At 45.1% G+C, this 18,557-nt stretch overlaps 1 protein-coding gene across 2 annotated transcripts in view; it reads left to right on the top strand.

The window, feature by feature from the left end:
* LOC119176526 (synaptic vesicle membrane protein VAT-1 homolog-like) overlaps window positions 1-18,557 on the top strand; it is a 71,089-nt gene that overhangs the window by 25,621 nt on the left and 26,911 nt on the right. For both annotated transcript variants that reach the window (XM_037427864.2, XM_037427863.2), the window contains exons 2-3: window positions 14,975-15,104; window positions 18,267-18,482. In XM_037427864.2, the coding sequence (XP_037283761.1) occupies window positions 14,975-15,104; window positions 18,267-18,482 (346 nt within the window). The remainder of the gene's footprint in view (window positions 1-14,974; window positions 15,105-18,266; window positions 18,483-18,557) is intronic.

The following is an 18,557-nucleotide window of genomic DNA, read 5'->3' as shown; positions in this document are numbered from 1 at the left end:
AACTCAAGACGCCACAGATGGCGCTTGTGGTGTCTTGAATTTTCTTGTGGCCATGTTCGCACGCGCTGTGTTTTTAGGACGAATATTTACCATAATTTTATCGCACACAAAAATGTAGGCATGTATCTCTACAGGCGTTCTTGCAGGTGTCTTTAGAACGTCATTGTTGTGTGCGCACCCTCTGTTTGTTCACAGAAGTCGAGTGTTTTTATGGAACGTTCAAGTGATACCAACAGTTCCAAGCGATATTTATGGCAATGCGTTTTCTAGCCTGATCTCGCTATACGCCGCGGATTTGTTCTGTCCACATAAGCGGCGCTAAAATAGTTACGAGCATGGCGTCGAGGGGAGACCACGAATTTCGCCAACGCTCAAGTTCTGGTCAATTAGTAGCTGATGAATTTCTTGAGTACGTGGCTAAATTGTCAGCTTGTTCGTGTACGTTTTAACATCGGGATAATTGATGCCTCGATTATATACGTAGTTTAAGAACGGCCGTTTGCCATTTCGATATAGAGCGGGCTTTAATAGCTTCGCCTTGTAGTGCGTCAAGTGCATAGCTTTTTATCATTTGTGCGACAAGAGTTCGCTGCGCCGAGCGCGTGCAGACCTCTTGAGCGTTCGCACGACATCGGCGAGATGCGCTTCCGCCCGCGCAGTGGTGGGTGTGGGCGACCCGGCGTTTCTTCGCGGCCGGAAAAGCGTGTGTGCAGTGGTGGTGGGGGAATGGCTTTTCGCGGTCGCAGCGTCTAGTGGCTGCAGGCATGCTCGACGGACCGGAAGCCGCGCTCTTGGCTCAACGGCTGCAACAAAATGGCAAAAAAGACGTCTTCACAGGCCGTCGCTCCGGCGCATGACAGAACGACGCGGGGGTGCCGAAGAGGCGCGCATGACCGTTCGCTGCTCAAGCTGCGCTCGTTGTCACAGCGTTCTGGGTGGTTGCTTTCAGCTAATATTCGAAGCTGCTTACACTTCTGGAATGCGTATACCCAGGCCAACTTTAGACGTACGGCGCGTGTACGCCGAGACTGTTAACGATCAGTGACTGATTGTAGTGCATCGTGCATTTGAGGAAGATGCTTAATAATATAGCCTTCAAAAGTTCACCGCACCCCTTGCGGTTCGTTTTGTGGCCCGGAACGGTGATACCGCCCTGCATGTTTTTGCGCCAGTTCGCTGCGACTTCAGATTTTGACAGCGCCTATACTGAGGAAACTTGTGTGGGTTAAACTTCCGTTACTCCAGTTCACCTTCATACGAATTTCCGTATATTTTTTTATCCATGCCGACTTATTGGATGCTGCCCCAGAGGAGCTAGTGCAAATTTTTTTCTTTTTGAACATCGCCCTTGATATAACCGCATTTTCGCGATTCATTATCGTAGTCTTTTCGCACGTTTCTAAGTCTTATCTATCGAGCAAGGTGATAGCATAACTTACAGCCGGGCTATTCATCTTGAAGTAGATCGCGCAACACACAAACGCATGGACAGCGTGCTAAAAGGACTGATGTTGGGCACAGCGCCAGAAAATGTCGGCTGCGTTTGTAGCGAACGAGACGCGTCTGTCTCGTTTAACTCCCCCGTCCTTACGACAACGAAGATGTGGTCCGTGTCACACGGCCACCCTTACCCAAACGAAGGTAAACGGCGCGTTTCGCAAACGACGTTCAACGATCTCCCTTCGCAGCGAAACGAGGTACTCTCGCCCCAGCAGTCTAGAGGTCAGAGAAAAATTTCGAGCACTAAGTGGCCGCAGTCAAAGAATAATACATTTTGGCAATCTTAAACGTTCTTTCGTTGCAGTACTCATGTACAACGCGTGTTTGTTTACATATATATACGCCCGCCAGAGTTCACTTACTCTCAACACCGATGCTCTACACTCCGTGCCTCGCACGTGGTGCCTCGCGAGTCGGGCCGGCCGGCGCCATTGAAAAATATTTCGTCCATGCGTGTGGTTGGGGTCGTCGCTGTGTCACTCATGGCCGAAGAACACAAAATGTGCGCTCACGAGGAAAGGAAGCACAAGAACTTTCGTACACAAACATAAACACAGGCAACAAAACAACTAAAAGCACAATGTGGCCAGCGTCACTAGCAGCATCGCTACATTTAGCGAATTCGTTTTTTACCTCCTTAATAGTGGTTTTTGTAAAAACCCTAGAACGAGGATTCACAAAAAAATCAATAGAGATGAAATTAGAATACTTTTCTGAAAATCAAACAGCGCCAGCTGAGCCCCCTCGCGCCAACTGTTACAACCTTTTCATTGCCGTGTGACACTGCCACACCGTCGTTCTCCGTCGAACCACCTAGGGAAGATTTACGTTGACGGTGTTCAACGGAGTTTAGTGGTGGCCGTGTGACAGGGGTATTACCTGCACCCCCCCCCCCCCCATCCCTTTAGCGCTGACGCGTTTAAGCTGCGTTTAAGTTGAAGTATGTACTGCTGGATATCGGACGTTTCAAGCACAAGGCTGGCTATGGTCGGACTCGTAGTGCTAATTGAGTCTTGGCGGGAAAGCGGAAACGGCAGTGCTCGCTGGGTTCCCCGGGTCTTGTAAGCGATGCGTAGCTGTGAGAGCAACTCCATTGGATTGACATATCGCACTCTGTAGTATGGGGGAGAGGGGGGGACGTATGCGCTGCCACTATTTTTAAAGCGAAAGCCTGTCGCATACTCCCGTCCATCCTTTGTAATGGTGCCATCAGATTACACAGCGCAATGCCACCTAGAAAATATTCAGGCCGCCCCGCCGCGGTGGTCTAGTGGCTAAGGTACTCGGCTGCTGACCCGCAGGTCGCGGGTTCGAATCCCGGCTGCGGCGGCTGCATTTCCGATGGAGGCGGAAATGGTGTAGGCCCGTGTGCTCAGATTGCACGTTAAAGAACCCCAGGTGGTCAAAATTTCCGGAGCCCTCCACTACGGCGTCTCTCATAATCATATGGTGGTTTTGGGACGTTAAGCCCCACATATCAATCAAAATATTCAGGCCCGCTCACTGCCTCCATGACGTCACTTGTTTTGCGTGCGCAAGCGCGCCCACGGGAGGCTGTGACTCCATTGCCATCGTTGGCTCCCGTTAAAAGATAGAGCGTTCGCGGCGAGTTTCACAAGCTTAACAGCTTTATTTTGCCTTTTGCGTCAAAAAAGCCGCTGGTGTAAGCAACGTAGTACGCTTGAAAGCGTTTGGAAATTTGAGTCCTTCCACGGAAAAGTAAGATTTTGTGCTATTGAACGTATGGTCGATCTGTAAGAGCAAAATTTGGTGGCCCGTCAAAGTGACAAAATAAGGTAGTTCATTCATGCTTTCTTTACACACGCGCACTCACGCACCCCACACACTATCGGAACATGCAGAGCTGTTCCAATGATTTGCAAAGTTTCTGCAGTTTTATTTGTTCTCTTTCGAATATCTTTCTTCATAGACTTCGTAGTTGTGGTGTAGTATGTTGTTCAGCTCAATATCAGGGTGATGTTCATTGCCAGAGAAAACAGTCTTTCGTTTCACAAAACTCTCTTGTGACCGACACGTGGCGTTTCCGCTTGTGCTCTTACCCCTCTCGCGGGGGTGCGTAGTCGCTCGTATAACGTAGGAACTGGGAACATTGATCAAAGCCCCCGTGGGCGCTTCTACTGCACTGCCAGTTCTTGGATCGGTATATCTGGTAGTGGTTCTTAAATATCCTAGCTTGAAGGGGAGCTTACACACCTGAAAATCATTTAAGCGCTTTACTTTAAGTGTCTACAGGTATCTAAATTTAAATAAAACATGCTAGATGATGGCGCTGGCGAAACTGGCAAAAAATAACTCCACAATAAAGTGGTTGGAACACCGACAAGAAGATACTACGCTCAAAACTCGTGCACTAAGCATTGCAACAGCAATCCTTTCCTTTTTTTTTTTTCAACCAAGTAAACGAAGGTAATAAAAGAAGTCCGTGGTGCTAATTGCCAATAGCAAAATTTTTACCGACGCTTAAGGAAAAATGACTGTTCTGGAGATGTACTGCCACGCGCGTTCGTCATTTTAATGCCAGGGCTTACGCTAATAATTCAGAAGCACACACACACCTTTATTTTTGAGCACGAACTGAACATGGTGGAGATGGTATCGTTGGAAGAAATAATACGCGTGCACACGTAACTTACGGTCACGAAGAAAACTGATGTTGACGTCAGCTCGAAGAACGATGCGCCCCCATTTCGTTCTTAGGTTGTCCCCAGGAAACGAGAACACTCCCAACTTCGGTCCATTTGCCGCGACTATTCGCCACGCAGCATCGCCCAACCGTTCGGATTCGCAGCCGTACACATTGCGAATATCAAGTGCACGAAGCGCATCACATATCCACAACGCAGTTGACGGACGCAGGAAAACGCGGTTTTCTCGAGTCGCCAACAAGCACACCAGCACGCCACTAAAACGTTTGTCAGGCTTGGCACTCTGTTCAGCGACGAGAGCAAGCGTATAGGCACGTCTGTGCAGCGAAACACGGTATTCTAAATTGAGTCACGTCAAAGCTAGCGGCAGAAACAGTGAGCAGGCCTGAAATTGTCTAAGGGGCATTGCACAACGACGCACAGCAACAGTTGCGCCGCCACATGCATCTGTGCCTCTCCCCCTTTCTTTCTCATCAATCACGTGATTTCAGAGTGTAAACAAAGTACAAAAAAAAGACATAGCAGTCAATCGAATGGCCGCAGGCTTTCGCCGCACACACTTTGAATTTTTAAGGGTCCTTCAATTTTTTGTGTAAAACTACCTTCTGACCGCAAAAACCCTTCGCCTCGTTGCCTAACAACCAAGCCACAGCTGCGCAACACCATGGTTTCACCCAGTCATGGGCACTTTACTAGTAAGAAGTGTTAGTTACCTAAGCAAAAAAAAAAAGTAGCTTGTTACAGTTACCGTGAAAAGGTAGCGTCGTTAGCTTTTCGTTACTATAAAAAGTAAGGCATGGATTACACGCCAAACGAAGTCCATTGACGTGACTTCCTTATGTTCTTCAAGGTGTATCAGAGTTGGAAGAGTTTTCAGTGCGCTAATACCCCTGTCACACGGGCACCCGCGAAGACCGTTAAACTGCCTCGTCCTTACGACAACGAAGATGCCGTCCGTGTCACACGGCCACCCTTACCCAAACGAAGGTAAACGGAGCGTTTCGCAAACGACGTTCAACGATCTCCCTTCGCAGCGCAACGAGGTACTCTCGTCCCCAGCAGTCTAGAGGTCAGAGAAAAATTTCGAGCACTAAGTGGCCGCAGTGAAAGAATAATACATTTTGGCAATCTTAAACGTTCTTTCGTTGCAGTACTCATTCACAACGCGTGTTTGTTTACATATATTTACGCCCGCCAGAGTTTTACTTACTCTCAACACCGATGCTCTACACTCCGTGCCTCGCACGTGGTGCCTCGCGAGTCGGGCCGGCCGGCGCCATTGAAAAATATTTCGTCCACGCGTGTGATTGTGGTCGTCGCTGTGTCACTCATGGCTGAAGAACACAAAATGTGCGCTTACGAGGCAAGGAAGCACAAGAACTTTCGTACACAAACATAAACACAGGCAACAAAACAACTAAAAGCACAATGTGGCCAGCGTCACTAGCAGTATCGCTACATTTAGCGAATTCGTTTTTCTTTGAAAATATTTTAATGGTTTGTTAGCCTCTTACCTCTTTAATAGTGGTTTTTTGTAAAAACCCTAGAACGAGGATTCACAAAAAAATCAGTAAAGATGAAATTAGAATACTTTTCCGAAAATCAAACAGCGCCAGCTGAGCCCCCTCGCGCCAACTGTTACAACCTTTTCATTGCCGTGTGACACTGCCACACCGTCGTTCTCCGTCGAACCACCTAGGGAAGATTTACGTTGACGGTGTTCAACGGAGTTTAGTGGTGGCCGTGTGACAGGGGTATTACTCAGTTGGTACGAGGGGATTCACAAATAAAGTATTGCCAGTTCCGCACTCTGGAAAGTCTCTTTATAGCCACATGCACTCCTTATCGCAAGCTAAAGAAACAACAAAGAAAACTTAATCTCTGTGAGAGTCTGAGTGCTGTTCAACGGTTTTCATGGCGTGAAATTGAGGTGCTTTTTTTCTTGTCCTAATACCTTCTCTGCCTATTTTTTGTTTAATCTAGGGAAAGAAATTCTTGATTCAAAATTCAACTTTGTGCTCATTATTGCAGATCAACTGTAGTTTCACCATTTTAGTCCTTCAATTCACCACCAATCCTCCAACATTTTTTATTACGATAGCAATTACATGGACAGTCGTGGCTGGTTTTTACCGCCGCCGCTGTCATTCACGCACACGTGCGCGCGTGTTGGATGCGCTCGCTTTTCCCGATGGGGTCGTCTGTGTGCGCGCTTATCTTGTGAGTGAACAAGGGGGAGGGGAGCGCTTCAACGATCAGCATGTGCCTTGTGCTCCCTCAGCAGGTGAGATCTGCTACGAGCTGCGCTCTTAACACGAAAAAAACAGTTCAAAAAGTGTATCTGAAGCGGCCGTGTTCTCTTAAGGCGCGTTTAAACTAGACGCGACACTGATTTTGATCTGCCCACTGTCTTTCGGAGTCTTTTATCTTGTCGTCATATTTACACAATGACAGACAGTCCGCCGATGGTTTCTGAAAGACCCCATCCGTGCCTTGTCGTGCTCAGGCTTTCGTTAGCCAATTGTGCAGTCACACTGAAGGCACACGCAGCGACACCGACTAAACTTGCACACCTGCACCTCATTTTCAGCCATGCTTCCCGCATGTGCCAATTGTCCCTCTCCAGTGGGGGGGGGGGGGGGGAATTCATGTATGAGAGAGAAGTTAGCCCCGTAACTGTCAGCATCAGTGCAACACCTCAACAGGGGCTCACGAGGGATTGAAGGGAATAGAGAAGTAAAGATAAGATCCGGCTACATGGAGCAGCCAGCCCCCGCCATGGCGTCGAGGGACGGGGGCGGAGATACACAAAAGGGAAGCGAAGACTTCTGTGGAGGGTGCAAGATGCATATTCAAACGCCGTGAAAGTCTCGGAGAGGGCATTATCTGCCCCAAGATTTCCTCCTTCGTGGTCGTTTGTATTTCAAAGACATAGGCAAAGGCAAATTTTTGCTCAGCCGCAGATCTCCCGACGACGCGCCGACGACAGGTTTGCCCATGCTGTCTTTTCAAACTTCGTCGTCGGCGGCGGTGGCCTAGTGTGACGGCGACTGGTCGGCCGATGCTCTGCGTCTGCCTTGTCTTCGTCGAGGTCGTGTCGCTCTAGAGTAAACACGCCTTTGCACCAGCGTGGTGTAGTTACGCGAGATTGGATGCTATCCTTTCTTCGTAAAATATTAGAGAAAGAGACTCTTTATTAGAAAAGATTTTTGCCGGCGTCTATATATCGCCGACATGCTACTCTAGTATAGGGGGAAGAGGACTGAAAGATTTTAGTAAAGAGAAGAGATATGAAAAAAAAAACAAAAAAAACGCCAGGCCTGCGCGGAAGGCGCGGCAGTTGCAGCGAAAGCTAGAAGAGCGGCCTTTCAGAGCCTTTTATTTACTCAATGGGTAACTGCTGCAAGCACACTTTTTGGGTACCCACTACGGCATTAATAATTTCTGGGTAGTAGACCATCATTCGCTATGCTATTTCTCATCATTCTTCTAAGAATCATTGTATCCGCTAAACACTTGTAAGGAATTTTGTGCCAATGGTTCATGCAATAGCTACCGACAATGAGGAATTATGCCTGAAGTAGGTATGCGTCAGTTAATACGTGATAAAAAAAACAAGTCTCTATAATGGCTTGAAGCATTGGATGACCCACTCGTCATGCTATTAGCATTGTATGATGCCTCGTTGTAGTTTTGCTGTTCTAAATTTTAAAATGCTTTATTACTCATATTAATCAGATTCATTTCCCAACATAAAGCATGGCAAGTTTGCAAATTAGGCCCAACCATCGGAGTGGCTCAGTCATTCTGCTTCTGGTCACCGACGCGTGCGGACGCAGGATGGAAAGCTCATCCCGAGCAGCAACAGCGGCCGACGCCTGCCGCGGTACAGCGTCTCCCCTCGTTCCAAAGGACTACAGGATTATTCTGCCTTCGTTGCCATCAGGTGAAGCGATGCGTCGAGCAGTAGCTCTACACTGCGACGTCAGCGGCCGACCGTACCGCATCGACGACTTCAGGAAACCTCTTAAAGATTTAGGCGTCATACAGCAAGTAAGTGGCATTGGAGCATATCGGATGTCGCACGTGTGGCTATTGAACATGAAGACCGTGGAAGCAAAGAAAGCGCTGACAGACGCAGGCGTTATCAAAGTTAAAGACCGGGTATGTCTCGTCATTGACCCGACGCGGCAAGAAGTTAAAATGAAATTGCACTGGCTAGCGTTCGATGTTACAAAAGACGCTATTCGACGTGCCTTCTATGAATACGGCGACGTCAAGGAGGTGACCGATGACCGATGGAGAGTTGAGGATTTTGAAGGAGTTGAATCGACCACTCGTGTAATACGCATGCAACTACGAGATGGCGTTTCTGTGGATCAACTGCCCCATCAGGTGCGTATTGGCAGCAGTACAGCACTGGTCGTAGTGCCGGGAAGACCGCCTTTGTGCTTGCGGTGCCGAAGCACGGGGCATATGCGACGCGATAGTAAGGTCCCAAGGTGCAGCGAATGCCACTCTTTCGGTCATGAGCAGGATGAGTGTAACCGTTCATACGCACGAGCTGCAGGGCGACGACCAGAGACTCAACAGAGTGAACTTCTCATGGATGAGGAGGAATCTGAACAAGCGTCTTTGCCTGCGATACCACAGAAGCAGACGACATCGGACGACACGCCGGTGCTGGGGAAAAGCAAGCAAGTTTCTTCAGCCCCGGACACGAACGCCGAACGGAAGATGGGAAGTCAAGCGGCCCCAACGACTAGCGAAGAGACGCGTCCTGCGCCTACGATGCACGCCGCGTCACAGCTGCAAGCAACGCGCCCTGAAACGCCGGCGTCCCAGGCCAACGCTGCTTCGACTCCTCTAAACTCGGCTTCACAGCACTCTTTGGCGAACAAAACACACGAAAATGAGGATTTGCCTAGTGACCTGGATACCTTAAGCATGGAATTAGAATCGGCGTCTGCAAAACGCCGTCGCGATTCAGACGACGGTGCTCAAGTAGACGAAACGCAAGTAAAGTCGGAAATGCAGTGGAAGGTGGTCAGTGGAGGCAAGAAACGAAACGCTGCCCGCCAACGGTCGTCGTCGCTCAAACGCGACGATGGCCGCTCAAACTAAAGGTGAACAACATGGATCCGCCCTGGACGACGAGAGCCCAACAAGTGAACGTGCAGGGCTCTCAGCTTGGACCCGCTCACCGATCACGTCGCTGAGCGGGTTCGTGAAAGCAGCGACGCTCAATATACGAGGACTGGCTTCCAGGAAGAAACAGACTCAGCTCTACAGACTAGCCATGGACCAAGACCTGGACATTATTGCAGTTCAGGAAACCAAAGTGGAGAGCGTGGACGCCACCGAGAGCCTACTGCAACGTTTCACCGGACGCTACACCGCCAGCGTCAGTCATGCAGTGGGTAGGTCGGCAGGGTGTGTGATCTTTGTGCGGAATAGTTTAGGTGCCAGTGTTGAAAACGTCACGTCTGACTCATCCGGAAGGTTTGTTGTATGTGATTTGAGCTTTTTTTCTCTTAATTGGCGAGTGATTTGTTTATATGCACCTCTTAAAGTTGATGAACGATGTGTAACTTTCGACGAAATTCGTACTTATTGTGAATGCGATCGCATAGTCATCCTTATGGGAGATTTTAATTGTGTGATCAGTGCCGATGATAAAACAAGTACATCCAATTTCAACGACTCAAGCACAGTCGCGTTAACGAATCTAATTTCTGACTTAGACCTTGAGGATGTTGCAGAGTGTATTGGTAAAGGATCAACACTGTATACGCATTTCCAAGGCTCCAGTCATGCGCGCCTAGATAGGGCCTACGTATCACTGGATTTAATTCCGATTATCAGTGAGTACAATGTCCTCCCTATTTCATTTAGTGATCATTGCTTAGTATCATTTGTAATAGGTAAAAGGAATAGACGTAGACCAGTATTTAACTGGGACACGTGGAAGCTGAATTCTAATCTCTTGGAAGATGAAAAATTTATGGACAGTGTTCGAGAGGAGTTGGCAAACATAGATAGTGGAGACCAAAAATACGGAGTGAAGTGGGAACAATTTAAACAGAATATAAAGTTGATAGCTATAGAACGCTCATGTGTAATAAAACACGGAAAGAGTGAAGAAGAAAGAACCCTACATTTAAATCTCAAAGAACTGCTAGCAGAGGACAGCAAAACGCCAGGCTTATTCACAAATGATATAAGGTCAGTAAAGTCCAAATTGGAACAAATTGATGAGAAGTATCGTGGTGCACAAATAAGGGCAAGGGCAGAGAAAATGACCGTAGGAGAGAAACCGACCAAAAGAATGCTTGGTCTCGAAAAACGAAACGCTCAGCGGAATGTTATACATCAGATTGAATACATGGGTAACGTTACAAGTGAACGAAGATATATAGAGGATGCTTTCAACGAGTACTACACCACTTTATTTGATAAATGTAAAGTAAATGTAGATGAATTCAAGAATGAATTTTTAAAATTAATGCCAAAGGTTGAGGACTGCAGGAAAGACAGCCTAGAATGTCCTATTTCTGAACCGGAAGTGACAAAAGCAATCATTGCCCTCCATTTGGGAAAGTCCCCAGGACCTGATGGCTTAACAGCCGCATTTTATAAGGAATTCAAACACGAACTAGCACCGATCCTGGCAGCGGTTTTTAACGAAGCCTTAGACATAAAGACTTTGCCACCTTTTTTTCTGCTATCTCATACTATTTTAATACCAAAAACTGAGGACGCAGTTAAATTACGTGAAGTGAAATTGTACAGGCCAATTAGTCTCTCAAATATCGACTACAAGATTTTGATGAAAGTGCTAGCAAGGAGACTGCAGACAGTTATTAATAACATTGTAGGCGACCACCAGACATGTGGGATCAAACGGCGCACTATATTCACAAACATTCACAAGGCACGAAGTGTATTGGAGTGCTGCGATGCCACAAATGATCACATCGTGATGATCCAGATAGATTTAGAAAAAGCATTTGACCGAGTACCGCACGAAATTCTTTTTCTTTTGTTAGACTATGTCAATGTTGGCAAAGTAATTCGAGATACAGTTCCAATGGCATATACTGGATGTAAAACTCGGCTAATCATCAACAAAGTTCTTGGGAAACGAATTAATGTCAGACGTTTTGTACGACAAGGCTGCCCTTTGTCTTCCCTCCTTTTTTCAATTTATATAGTCATTTTGCCAAAAAGTCATGAAAAGCAATAACATAGTGGGGTACAAACTACAAGAAACTGAAGTACGGGTACTGGCATACGCAGATGATATAGCTGTGTTTTGTAAAGATTATGATAGTATCGCTGAAACCATAAAAATTGTGAACCTTTATTGTAATGCAAGTGGTAGTTTGGTAAACTGGAGCAAGTGCCTGGGTTACTGGCACGGCGAATGGCCTGTGACTCCACAATTTGTGGCTGGTATTTCATGGACTACTACTCCGGTACGATACCTAGGTGTGCCATTAGAATATTATTGTGACAGTGAACCGTACTGGCGGCGTCAGGCCGTGGAGCTACGAGAAAAAGCTGAAAAACTCAATGGTTTCCAGCTATCAATTTTCGCCAGAGCGACATTTTGTAACGTATTTTTAGTCAGTAAGCTCTGGTATGTCCTTCAGGTAATGCATTGTTCACGTGTGAATCTACAGAAGCTTCATCGAATATTTGCTGTTTTCTTGTGGGGTTCTTCTTGGGAGCGAACAAGTAGAACTAACTTATTCAGACGGGTTCGCTCTGGAGGACTTGGTCTGTGTCATTTGTACCTTCGTCAGTTAGTTAATCGGTTTATGTTTTTCCGAAATAATCGAGACCCATTCATACGTACTGTTATACAGCTTAGGCTTGGAAGACGGTTGCCAGAATTTGTGGTAGCATCTGTTCACATGAAAGCAAGTGTTAGAGGTTTCTTAAAAGAAGTTGTTGATTCATGTCTCTTTCTAAAAACGCGTTTTTCATTGGAATACCTCAGTACGGTTTCGCGTAAAAAGTTATACAAAGATTTAGTAGAAACAGTTCTTCCTGTTTCCCTATATAGAGCATTATACCGTGTAGGCCCAGGCCAAAATGTCTTAAGCCGTGTTAAAAAAATGGAGGTAACACCTGGAGCGAAATCCTTTTTCTTTAAGTTGCACACTGGGACCTTGCCCGTGAAAACATGGATGCAAGAAAAAGGCTTATTCGTTCCTTGGGGTGTCGATTGCCTTCTCTGCAAAAAGCCGGAAACAATTGAACATGTTTTCCTGGACTGCTGGGATGCCGTCTTTTTCTGGGATGTTCTCCAAAGGACTTTGAAAAAGGATCTGCCTCTCGATGCCTATGGCATCAGATTTCTACCAGTATCAAATGAAGAAGGAATACCTTTCGACCTAGTTATGTTACTGGGCCTGCACGGTATATGGCAATCTAGAATGGCGGTGCGCCATGCTGATGTTAATGCACGTCCGGTCAGGCAATATTTCTTTCAATCTGTCTGTTCGTTCGTGGAAGCTCAAAAGTTTCAACAAGAGGTGCCCGAATGGCTTCATCAAGTAGAAAGCCTTCTACAGAGGAAGGAATTTTAAAAAGCCTGTTAAATATGATGCTTTTTACCTCTTTTTTTTTCTTTCATGTTTCTAATTTGTTTGATGTATATATGTTTGTGAATGTTGTATGTAAACAGGCAATAAAGAAAGAAAAAAAAAAACATCGGAGTGGCTCAGTGGTAGTATACTAGGCTGCCATACAGCGGTCCCGGGTTCGAGCCCCACTTCCCTTAGTGCTAGTTTTTTTTTATTTCGCTATAGTGGTTACTGACATCGAATAAAGGCTTTTTTTTATACAAGATGTATTATTAGAGCCTTCAGACATGGCTAAAATCAGATAATTGATCAATGACAGTATGACCCGACTATGTTTAGAAGGTCCACGTACAGGGCCTAATATGTTGTGCGATGACAATTGTTTGTATCAGATTATGTCAATTTCTTTTTCGAACAGTTGCCTCTCAAAGCAGTATGCGGGGCATACTAGTAGTATGTGTTCCACTGTCTCTAATGTTGCCACAGTTATCACAACATGGACTGAAACATTCGAACATGTTGCTATCGCATTCATTGCTTCGCCCTTTTTGCGAAACTGACTTTTTTTACTTACTTTTATTGTGGACCTGTTCACCTGTGCTTTTCATAAAACCCAAGGCTTCAGTAGGCTAGTGCCCAAACATAAACCCTGGTGGATATTATCGCATTCAATTAAAACATGCTGTTTTATTTTCTCACTTTCCCATGCTACTGAATCTCTTTATAACTACACATTCTAAGGCAACCCAACCTTTTCAAGCAGTAAAGCAGTTCCTTTTGATTTATCATAAAATGCTTATATTCTTCCTTAACCCTTGTGGTTGTTGCTCGGATTGGTTCATTCTTTTTTTCACCCATGCTATCAATAATGTGTGGAGGGCTACTTCAGCTAATAGTGTAGGAGAGTAACCTTGTGTTGAATGCATAGGGGGAATTGTTCATCCTCCCTGATGTACCAAGAGCTGGTGCCACCTTCCTGTGCATTGAAATATTCGGTCAACACTGATGACAGCCTGCATGTGCAATGAATGTTCTTCATGCTTATAATTGTGGTAAATGGGATAGCATGTCGAGCTGCTAAGCTGAAGTTACTATTCCAGTGTCAAAAGTTAATTTCTCTTCTCTGACTAGCGAGGAACCATCTACTCTGAGAGGAGACCGCAGAGTGACCCAAGTGAAATTGGCAGATGTTGGCCAGTTTCATTTTAAAAGCACTCAACACTAATGCTGAGGACTGCGTAGTTCTGCCAAATGAAACTAATAGCATGGCCATGTTGTGACCCTTCAACAAATAAGGTTTCATCAAGTATACAACATCTGCACTGGTGTAACAACTTCAAACATTGCTTGCTGTTTGGACCCATCTTGCATTGCAATTACTGTACAAACAGGTGTTCGAATTTCCACCAGTTAAGTCAAGCAGGGACAGTATGCCACCAAAGCAGCATAATGTTATTAGACAACTGGGACATAGGTTAAATGAAGAAAATAATTTATTTCTACTGCAGCAGTTATTCTTTACTGAAAGCTTCCTGCAGTTTCTTAGGAATTTTCTTTTCATTTACATATAATTTAGACTATGCACGATAATTTAGACCATGCGATTTAAGAAAATGGCCATAACCTGCATATAATATATTGCTAATGCAATGACACAGATGGCCATGCAGGACTATATGGCCTTGCACGTACCTTTGTGTGGGAGCCACTTTTGCCGAAATTTTTCATCAGGCACAATTTTGTGGGAACCATCCCCGCTTGCTTAATGAATTGTGTGCAGTGTGTTGCACTGAAGTGTAATTAGTTGCCTGAAGCCACTTCCTGAACTAGGTATTTATAGGTTATGCATGCATTTATGCATGTTTATGCACTAGTGGTCTAAATTTTCTGAATGTGGCCCCGCCGCAGTGGTCTAGTGGCTAAGGTACTCTGCTGCTGAACCGCAGGTTGTGGGATCAAATCCTGGCTGCGGCGGCTGCATTTTCTATGGAGGCGAAAATACTGTAGGCCTATGTACTCAATTTGGGTGCACGTTAAATAACCCCAGGTGGTCAAAATTTCCAAAGCCCTCCACTACGGCGTCTCTCATAATCATGATGGTTTTGAGACGTTAAACTCCACATATCAATCAAAATAAAAAACTGTGGTATGATGTAGCAGTTCGTGTGTGTGTACACAAGAATATTTCTCTTACTGTTGTGATATTCATTGCAGTGGGCTCAATTTCCTGGACCTTATGGTGCGACAAGGGGCTCTTGACAACCTTCCAAAGACACCGTTCATCATGGGATTTGAATGCTCTGGCGAGGTGGAGGCTGTGGGTGAAGGCGTAACAGATTTTAAAGTGAGTTGCGCACGATGCATTAAGGTTTGAAATAAATTGAATAATTCATTTTTTATGTGTCCCAGTGCCTATGTGCCACTGATTTGAAATTGCTCCTTCTAGAACGGTTCAGGTTTGTTCGTCGAACTTAAAGGGACACTAATGAAACAATGAGTTAGTTTAAACTGACAGTGCACTCTGAGAGTCTGAGAACTCTAATGCAGTGTGTTCCATTATAATAAGTTGATCATAACATTGCAACAGAAGGCGACAAAAGCTGTGTTGAAATTTCTACGCGACACTGACATTGCTGTTACAGCCGCTTGTTCAAGTCGCACCGTGAAAGACAAAACTGGACAATGAATGAGTGTGCGCGCGTGTGCTGCCGAATTGGCTGTGTTTATCTCTCTTCCCTCTCTGCTCTTTCATCTCCCCCTCCCCCTCCCATGCACATGGTAGCAAACCGGCTGTCTATAGGCTGGTTAACCTCCCTGCCGTTCTTTTCCTCCTATTTTCTTTCCTTCCTTAAAAGAGAAAGTCAAGGTTGAAGTTTCATGCTTAAATTTCACACTGAAATCCCCACATGTGACTAAAGTTTTCAAAATGTATTTTTCGTGTTTTCGCGACATTACCTCGATGAAATTTTCAGAAACTTCACATTCTAGAATTATGGTACCCACAATAATGTACTACATTTTTATCTAATAGAAGGTACGTCTGACCCAGTAGATGTCTTAAAAATTTGTCACGTTGTTTGGTGCAGGAATCTCAAGGTGACATCTCCACTGGTATTTTCTTTTTGCACATTTTCTCATTTACGAAGCATTGGGTCTTGGTAAGAGTGGTGTTTTTGGGATTAGAAAATTGTACTTCACCAATACGTGAAAAATCGTTTGGCTCTTTAGTGTCCCTTTAAAAGGACCCTGAAACGATTGTTTGAAGTTTTGTTAGTTAAGGCTAGAGCATCATCAAACTATTCGCATCACAAGTTTAGCAACATGGTCAATATCATTCCCTCCTTCTCGCCTCTGCCTAGCCTCCTAAACTTGAGACACTGGCGTTGCTTGTGATCACAGTTCTCTTAGGTGCATGCACTCGATTTCAGCTTCGCCCTTTCTAGACCTCGGAGATTGCACATTGACAATTTGCCCTCGGTCTCCGTGGCCATCACACAGTGCGCGCCCAGCAGCATGCACGCAGTATGGCAACAGATGATCATGGAGTGTTTAATATTTTCTAAAAGCGGAACAGGTGCCAGCACCCTACCAGCCAGTCCTGTGCATTCCATCAGCCAATCAGATTAGCAGCCAGGGTGACCTGGCTTTATCCGGGCATGTTCTGTGTATGGGCGGTTAAAAATTCGTTTGGCTAAGTAGGAGATATCTGAGTAATTCGCAGCTTAAAGCATTGCAATAAATTAAGTTATGTAGAGCTGAAATCAGTCGGTAAATGACCCTCAGGACTTAGTTTGCAGGCTCAATGGGTTTGTACAGAATTGTCAGAACCTTAAAGGCAGAAGATGTCAGTGTACACAAAACTGAACATATCAGACTGCAAATTATAGCATACTGTTTGAGCGTTCACAAAAATTTTGATGCATCATGTCCTGCCTGATGAATTGTCATGTTTTTAGCATGAAAGTGTTTTATGCTGGGGTCCACCAAGACTTCAGTGACTTACTTCAGTCACGAAAATGACATAAAATACTTGTGATCAGAAGACAAAGGAAAAAAAGTTCTGTCAACTGGATTTGAACCGTTGAACTTTAGGCCCATGACAACACATGCCGGGCATGCTATCAAGTGTGCCAGGGGCACAAACTTCGTAGGCTTTAAAAATATGCCTTTTATATCTACCAGTGTCCTCTCGGACTGTTCTAGATGAAGTGCAGTAATGCATAATGAGTGACATCCGCGATTGGTTCCTTTGATGAGTAATTTCTAAGCGTTCATCCCATTCGTCGAGTTTCCTATACAACTGCAATTTTAACAAACTCCCTGGTATCGACTTTACCTCAAGCGTCAGCGTTGCTCCTAGCGTCTATACATAGCAATAATAGGAGACGCCCGCGAGCGTTGCCTGGCTTTAACTCCACGTTCCCCAGTTACGCTAGCTTCGCAAATAACTGTGGCCGGCCAAAGCACCGTGGGCCAAAGGGAAGAAACAGCATGCGTTCTGTTTCCCTCTGGTTAGGCAGTGGTGTTCAATAACTCGAAACTCCATGAGTAGGCGATCTTAGCCGAAGTTCGGCGTCCAATCAGTCACTATTTTCTGGCTGTTTTGCTTGCTCTGGTTCCACTCTTTGATGTACTATAGCTACCGCATGCATCTCATTAATGATGGATGTTAGTCGTGAGGATTGAGATTTGTAAATAAGAGTCCACGTGGATGAATTTAAGCGGTGCTATAGCTGTAAAACGCCAATAGACAATGTATAAGCTATCTTGCATATCAATGTACAGTAAACAATAAACTACTTATGAGGACACATTTTGCTTTCGTGTTTTACATATTCCTATGATGGAGGTATCAAGTTTTTCTTTTGGAAATGTGGTGAATAACAGAATTCTATATACATCTGATAAATGGCAAATGGCAAATTGTCATAGTAAATACTAAAATTGGTTATTTTGTTTTTTTTTTGACGTGTGGGTTTACATGCCAATTCTTTAATTCCAGCTTTCATTTTATGAAGCAAAATGCAGCTATGTCAAGTTTTCTTTGTTAACATTTAGCTGGCCACTCACAGCAAAATAACTTGTTGCTGCTGGCATCGTTGCATTGAAAGCAAGCACCCTGTTTCTAAATTGCAGTTTGAAACTGTTACGCAGAGATCTGGCCCTGCTGTCTCTCATTAATGGGTGCACCTACCTTTTTATATAGAGGTGCATTTACATGCCTAGTGGATTAGTGTCAAATTGTCGCAGGTTCAATTAGTGGTGCTTTCATTTTGATTAGGCATACTTCAATGCCCACTGATAGCGGCAAAAGGTGAAGGTGGTCAAAGTTGATGTTTCACTATGGCATCTCATTTTATGAAAATTTCGGACGGCAAGCTCAGTCAAATAGCATGTATTTTTAGAACAGAAATGGCAAGAAATTCAGATTTTTAAAATGTAATATAATATATTTGATTATGCAAACATTACAGGTAATAAGTTGCAATAATTTTTTCATTCACAGGTTGGGGACCGTGTGGCCGCTCTGACGGAATACAAGGCTTGGGCTGAGCTAGTCACTGTGCCAGCCAAGCACGCTTACATACTGCCAGCATCCATGTCCTTTGATGATGCTGCTGCTGTGCTCATGAACTACGTTGTGGCCTATGCTCTTCTTTTTGACATAGGCAATTTGCGAGAAAAGCAAACTGTGCTCATGCATTCTGTTGGTGGTGGAGTGGTAAGTTGCCCTATCAAGTCATGCTTGTGCTTTTTTTTATAGCTTTCTTACAGTACATTGACCACTTTCTGTGCT

Source organism: Rhipicephalus microplus, chromosome X (genome assembly GCF_043290135.1).
Source record: "Rhipicephalus microplus isolate Deutch F79 chromosome X, USDA_Rmic, whole genome shotgun sequence".
NCBI classification, from domain to species: Eukaryota; Metazoa; Arthropoda; class Arachnida; order Ixodida; family Ixodidae; genus Rhipicephalus; species Rhipicephalus microplus.
The sequence above is the reverse complement of the archived record's forward strand: the minus strand, read 5'-3'. Positions and strand labels throughout refer to the sequence as shown.